This window comes from Aptenodytes forsteri, unplaced genomic scaffold (genome assembly GCF_000699145.1).
Source record: "Aptenodytes forsteri isolate BGI_AS27 unplaced genomic scaffold, ASM69914v1 Scaffold257, whole genome shotgun sequence".
NCBI classification, from domain to species: Eukaryota; Metazoa; Chordata; class Aves; order Sphenisciformes; family Spheniscidae; genus Aptenodytes; species Aptenodytes forsteri.
Genome location: NW_008795194.1, coordinates 2,711,522 through 2,718,705, shown reverse-complemented (window position 1 = coordinate 2,718,705; position 7,184 = coordinate 2,711,522). Strand labels below are relative to the sequence as shown.

General features: G+C 41.0%; 1 protein-coding gene across 1 annotated transcript in view; it reads left to right on the top strand.

Moving 5' to 3' along the window:
• Nucleotides 1–5,004: 5,004 nt before the first annotated feature.
• ATP5G3 (ATP synthase, H+ transporting, mitochondrial Fo complex subunit C3 (subunit 9)) overlaps nt 5,005–7,184 on the top strand; it is a 5,946-nt gene continuing 3,766 nt past the window's right edge. The window contains exon 1 of the mRNA XM_009278675.1: nt 5,005–5,041. Within this exon, the coding sequence (XP_009276950.1) occupies nt 5,005–5,041 (37 nt within the window). The remainder of the gene's footprint in view (nt 5,042–7,184) is intronic.

Here is a 7,184-nt window from a genome sequence, read left to right as displayed (position 1 = left end):
CACAGCGGAGCAAAACAAGAGTCAAGTGCAGCTATAATATATTAATATGATACTAATGTATATATAATATATTATTATAATATTTATGTATCTTATATAGAGCATTATATAGAATATTAAGTAATAAGCAGTATATTATTATAATATTTATGTATCTTATATAGAGCATTATATAGAATATTAAGTTTAATAAGCAGTATTAATTTTGCTGTACATATATGCCACTTTACAATTGGGTGGGGACAGAATATGCCTTATACACAAATCTGTTCAGAATCTGGAAAGGCAAAAGCTGTGGTGCAAGAAGGCAATGCTCTACCATTCTCTCCTCAGAATATACCACAGACACAAAGCAATCAAGGGCCACCTAAAAAAGCAGAGCAGCTCTGGTAAACTTCTGCAGTTTGTTGCCCCAGCTTTGATGCAGAAACCTGTTAAGACTGCTCAGAGCATATAACAGCCTATGGGGCTCTCCTGTTAACAAGGTGCAGAGCATTCGTTCTCCACATGCAAAATTCCAAGCACCGAGCCAAACTGAAAGAGAAATACAGTAGACATTTGTCGATTTTTTTATAATGCCCACAAGCACCTACAGATGTGATCCCATGTAATGAAGCATGTGGCCTTAAGCTGGAATTATTTGCAAACAGCAGGATCTCCTGGCAAAAGAGATGGCACTTGCTGTGTTATGAAAGCTGTCCCTCTAAAACCATGTTTGGTTAGCACCTATGCCCTGTTGAAATTGGCATAGATAATTCCGAGCGGGAACGACGCCAGTATGACAGATGGGAGTGAATACAGGCATGCCAGAGAACCAGTATGTTCATCAAGTCTGAATATTAGGGACAGAGTCCTTTCCAAGAATTTAGAAACGGCAGGCTGTCCAGAGTTTCTGTACTTTAGGTACGGAATATAAGAATGTACGATCTCTTTTGTAACTATGAGCAAAATTAATTACAGTAATTTAAAAATAGCTCATCTGAGCCACACAAAGCATGACAGTAGTCAGCTGAATTAGAACAACTTTTTCTCCGGATTCAGACTGGCACCAGGTCCTAGAGGGCAGAACCTGTGCACCGGAGTCAAAATGATTCCACGGGTTTTCTGCTAAGTGGTTCAGACTGAAGAGTTTTTGGATGATAATGAATATTCTTCATTTATACAGTGCCTTTCAGGCAGTGATCCCAAAGCAATTTGCAAGTGTATGAGAATTTAAACTCATAGTTGGAAGGTACGTCATTTACAATTAAGCAAATGAATCTTGGATCTATCAATGGGCTACAGTCCCATCTCCCCTCCCACCAGGGATTATAAATTGGAACTATACTCTCTGCGGAGAGGGTGGAGGAAGACAAAATCCTTCTGCCACAATCCTGGTAGATACATGTGCACCCTGCTTTTGCTCTTTACATGGCACAAATAGCCATAACAGATCAGTTATCCAAACACTAATTTAATCTCCAAACAGGAATTAGTAATTCCTGGGTTTTGAGCACCGGACAGCTACCTTTCCTATTTCTCTTTTCAGATTGTGAACAGCCAAAATATATTGCCCCAAAAGACTTGCCTAGGATCATTTACATGATTCTGAGAAACAGGAAGAACAAAAAAAATCTAACAAAAATAGCTTAGGTACTATTGTTTAAAAACTAAGAATCTGGTGTTGCAATTCCCCCTCCACAAAAAGCCTGTACTTTCAGAAGAGCCCGCTAACAAAACGTCCCTCCATTTTGGGTTTCTTCAACTTCAGCAAACAAAATTTATGGATTCTTTTGGAAACAATGGCTCTAATATGGCCAAAGTCTTGGCTGTCCTTGCTGTTCTCTGGATCTGTGTTTTATCAGAAAGCGTGTGTCATATGAAAGGTGTTGTAATTGGGTTGCCGACATTGTGGTCTAACCAGTGTCAACTTACAGCTGAACTTTGTTTTCTGTTAAAAAGGTGTTTAATACTATTAGTAGGAATAAAAAGCATTGCTGAATTTATTTTCATTTAATCCAGTGATATTCTGTAAACTAGAATTCTATGTCTGTGTTGTCCAGTTAACTGACTGACCATTTCAGGTATCAGCTGGTTTTTGCAACATAGCAAAGAGGAAGCCTGAACCAGCCTTGGGAAATCGAGGAGTCATCTGAGTAAGACACCTTAGTTAAGGGAGTTTATGTTTTAAAGTAATACATGAAGAGGCACTTTCATTCCAAAGGTTCTGAATTTTCTGTGTATTATAATAATCACTTTAATTAAACATCAGTGGATTGTTTTATTGCTGCTTTTCCTGAAAAATCATTTCCAAAAAAATACTGGGTAGATACATAATAATGATTTTTAAATACATGAAAGCTCACCCTGAAGGTGGCGATCCTGACACACATGGTGTAATAGATGTGAAGCATAAAGTGAAACTATTAATGAACCTAACATTTCCTTTCAGTTTGAGTTATATTGCAAATACAAATAAATACTACATTAAAATACAGAATCAGAATTTTTTAGACAATTTATAATTTTTGCTGACATATAAAATTAATTTTAAAAATACAGGATCATCTTCCACCTTGTGACATACTGGGTTTTACAAAAGGGTGGCTGTGTTTTTACATATTTACACTGTTGTACAGCATCCTGAAACTAACCAGCAGAACCTGAATGCTGGACAATAGGGCTTGTTACCCAGAGCGCGAGCAGCTCTACCAATCTTTTCTGGCAAGGCTGCCTTGGAGCCTCGATCTCACTTTCCACCAGAACCCAGTAGCTAGGAAGAAGATGAGAACACCTCTTTTCCATGCTGAATTTCTGCTGTAGCAGAATGGTTTTCCTCTTAACAACATCCCATTTAGATGTATAATGGCTATGGTAGTAGTAGACCCTACGTATATAATCATTGTGCCATTTAAAGCAGATCTTAGAGACCCAAAAATGACATGATGAAGATTATCATGATTTTCAATTCAAATTGCATCAATTGTCTCAGCAGTATTAGCATACTTTCAGAATCTTGCTAAGTATGAACATGGTATGGTGTTTGTGGTTAATGCCATCTGTTTCTAGGACTCAGGTGTTAAAATAATCAATGGACTGTTGAGCAGAATGCTCTACAGCCTAAATTAGCCCTACTTTGTTAATTGCCTTCAGCTCTCTAAAAGAAAACTAATTTTAGCAAAATATAGCTTGGGTAAGTACTCTGGGGGACAAAGATCACTCAAGAAACAGATTCTCCCTTTCCCCTGTAAAGGAGAAGTTTACAATGATGAGAAAAATCTTTTATCATCTGTTTTCCTGTAAAGCATCACTTCCAATCCAGCCAACTCAGCAATTAAAACTCCCAACATTACTTATGTCAAGATTTGCCAACTACTAAGAATCAATAAGGTAAACAGGTATTAAGAGTGTGTTACCAAGAGAACTTCTACTTAAAACAGAGCTGTCTAATAATGGTTTCACTCCTTCTTCCCAGAACTAAATTGGTTTAAATATTCTGGAGCGTATTAATTCTGCTCTATATACCTTCTTTCCACAAGCCATTGCTCCAGTTATCTGAGAGGACCTGTGCAGTCCTGAATGGGAAGATTCAACCACACAGTTGTGAATGGAAGAGGCAGGAGTGCAGGATACTCTCTGGACTGAAACATGGCCCAAGCTGTGAAAAACACTGAAAAACCCTGACTTTGTAAATCAATATCAATCAATGCCCTGCAAAGTACATCATAAATCTGGAAGTTCTAGAGAGCTAACCCTGAGGTAATAACACCACTTTACATTTTAAAATATTTCACAAACATTAGGACAATCTCAGGAGGCCTTTGATCTGATTTCATCCTTTGGGGCTCTTCCAACAATTAAGGGTTATTGGAATATATTGGTTTTCCAGACACATCTCCTCTTCAAAACAGATTTTTAAAAAAAAAGACTAGTGTGAGTGTGTGACATGCTTTGAGGTAATAATCCTTTGCTGGGAGACAAAATTTAACCTGAAGGAATAGGTTTCGATCTAGAAGAACTTTTTATTTAGGCTTTGGACAGTGGGATTTCTCCTGACTAGCCAAGATTTCTCCTTCAGCAAATATAGAACAGACATTCATCTTTTATAAGTTATTAATAATAAATGTTGAATTCTGACGGACCCTTTGGTGCAAAGCACGCTGGACATACTCATTTATTCAACATTGTACAGGATTTTACTTCTTCAATTGAACCAATCTGCAATTGCCAAAATTCAACTGTACCTGGAAGAAAACCAAGCAGGCAGACATGACAGTTTATGGGTACTGTGCCCAGTTTCCTTATTACCCGATTTCTGGATGGAAAACTGAACAGGTATAAAGGCTTGATAGATCTCTTTAAGAAGTCACCGGAAAAATGCCATTTGTATGCAATGTCGGTTCCGCTGACACTCATGTTGTAACAGAGGCTGGTATGTGTAGATACCAATTCATTTCAGGGTTTCAAAGTGAAACTGCATGTCACTGTAGGACTGATCCATTACATGGCGTACCTAGGAAATGAGCTGCTCGGCAGTGAAGATGAAATAGACTGTTGCTTTTCTAAAAATAAGGACAAAATGACTGGGAGAAGCTTTATGGTTTCAGGGGAAGTCTTCAGAAGGCTTGGGAAATCTGGGATGATCTTTCTCTTTCCTTTCTGGGAAAGGAGGCGGCCACGCTAGTGAACCACATCTAGTGGTTACTTGCTGTTCTTACTGCCCTCGCATAAACCTGGCTCAGCAGCAGGGAGCTGTGGGAGAGAAGTGGAGCAGCTCTTTAGGCAGCCTGTACTGCTCAAACAGCTACACTGTATCTTCTTTGCCAGAGGCAAAATGGGGAGGAAACCTCCTCTGGCAGCCTTGGCTACTGCCCACATGCATAACTGGCCCTGTCTGGGAGAGACAGTTGGAAAACTGGGAATCTCTTCTAAGAGATCTTGGGAGTTTGAGATAAAAATCCCAGTAGACTAGACTTTCAGAAATGTGGTGAGCAATTAGAAATTACACTGCCCTTTAGTGCACCGATGCACTTCCTTGGGGACCTAGCAGCAGGTCAACCAGGTAGGAAACAGCGTGAGATTAACAGAAGTCTTTTTTTTATTAAGATCTGCTTGAATTAAACTGAACATGGTCCCCAGAGATCAGTAACTGCTCTTCTAACTCCTCCTGAAAGCAACAGCCGAGTTGCATGTAAAATGTATTTTCAGCCGTTATGCCTTAAAAGCAACAATAAACAAGTGTTTAATTGTGGTTTTGACGTTGGTCAGATCAAAGAGCTTGTGAATGCATTTTTTGCAAAACGTTCCAGGGTGGGAATCGTGACAGAAGAGGGCACTTTCTTCATGAAAGAAGAGGGTTTCCATTTAACACTTTTTTGAATCCATGTGACTTCGTGCTGTGCATATACAGGAGTGTAACGTCCACTTTCTTCTCCATTCAGGAGAGCTGTGGGAAGGTCCATTTCATGCCTGGAGGTCCACACCACCAGGTTCCCAAGAGAAAAACATGTCTCTAACTGCTGTGCTTCCTTCCATGAACAAGCAAATTCCTGTGTTGCAAACGGCCTGCTCGCTGCTACACTTCTTAAGGGAAGTACACTACTTCATAAATGGTGTACTTCGTATGTTAGTGTACAGCAACGTTACGTTTAAGTCATTCCACCGGTGCAGCGTCCACATTTGCTTTATGGTTTTATTCATGGTGCTGGAAGTATTTGTTACCACAATAGCATGTATATTGAAATTTTTTTAAGTGAAAAGTTCTGCCTAACCATTAAAGGTTTTTGCCATTGATACTTATTTCTTAGTCAGCATTTGTCTATGGAAGAACCACTCGACAGACACTGCAGATCTGCCCATTCACCTCAGTTCCCAAACAATGGGTGTAAGATGTGACAAGAAAAAAGAAAATAAAACAAAAATATTGGCAACTTATAACCTCTTTTGCTGGCCTTCATAGACTCCCTTCTTGCTGCTCTATTACTAAGACTCTGGAAGGACCCTGGAACCAAACCAAGCTTGCTGTTGGGATCGAGGCAGAGAGCAGAAAGCTGGGAAATTCAAACTGTACTGTTGTCTCTCACCTTAGGACCAACAACTGAGTACAACTCCACTGTACCTAAGGATCAGAAGACACTGCATTGTCGGTTATAAAAGCAACATTCTTGTTAACGTTAGTACGCAGCTGTTGAAATTGCCCATTGATCATGTTTGTTGGTGGGTGCTCAAGTTGCTGATATGGAGTATGCCTCAGCTATGTGGCACCTGTGGTTTAATCAGTGACAGTGACATCAATAGTCCATGTAAGTTTGCAGGAGGCCAGCAGCTAACTCCTAAGACACTACGCTATGTTCCCATCCCTAAATATAATGTACGTATCCTCTTATTTGTCCCTTCGGAGACAGTTTGTAGCACAGAGACTATTTTAGAATTTATTTTTGTGGCACAGATTGTATCAAATAAAAAATTTGCAACAACTTAAATACATGTTTCCCAGTGTTTTACCCAAAACGTGGATTTTTCTGCATTTTTCCTAGTTGGCACCAATACTAACAGTGGTAAATGACCATTAAAATAATGATCCGCAATATCAAGTGAAAAACATCAAAGAACGTGTAAGTGATTAAAGCGGGAAGCTCGGGAACACATGCTCAGCTCAGTAATGATAATCTTGTTTTGGTTAAGTTTGACTAAAAAGGTTTTTTTCGTTACTTGTGTGTGAACCTGCTCATCATGCAAAAATGACTAATTAAATAGTAGGGACTTTCTGAACGCTTCAGTTCTCCGACGCGCCCTCTTTTTCTGTCTGTAACTCCTACCCCGGTGGGACCCGAGGCGTTTTGGGTACGTTTCTGCCACTTGTGAACGTCCCGCACCCTGACAGAGGCAGCAGTTCCAGTCAGGCACTAACGCTCCGGGACACCGGGCTTCGCTCTGCCTTTCTTCACCAGGCTGGGGCGGCCTCCCCGCCCCGCCCGCCCCCGCCAATTACGCGCTGCGGTGGCGCCACGCCTCCTTCCCCTCAGCGCAACGCGCCGCAGCTCTTTAATGCTCTCCCCGTTAACGGGCTTTCTCCGCACCGCGAATGGCTGTCCCGCCGGGGCGAAGCGACCTCACCCACCCCGCTCCCCTTCCGCAGGCCCTCAGGGTGCCAGCCCGGGCCGCCCCCAAACGAGGGGCTACAGCGGCAGCGAGGCCGCCGGGCT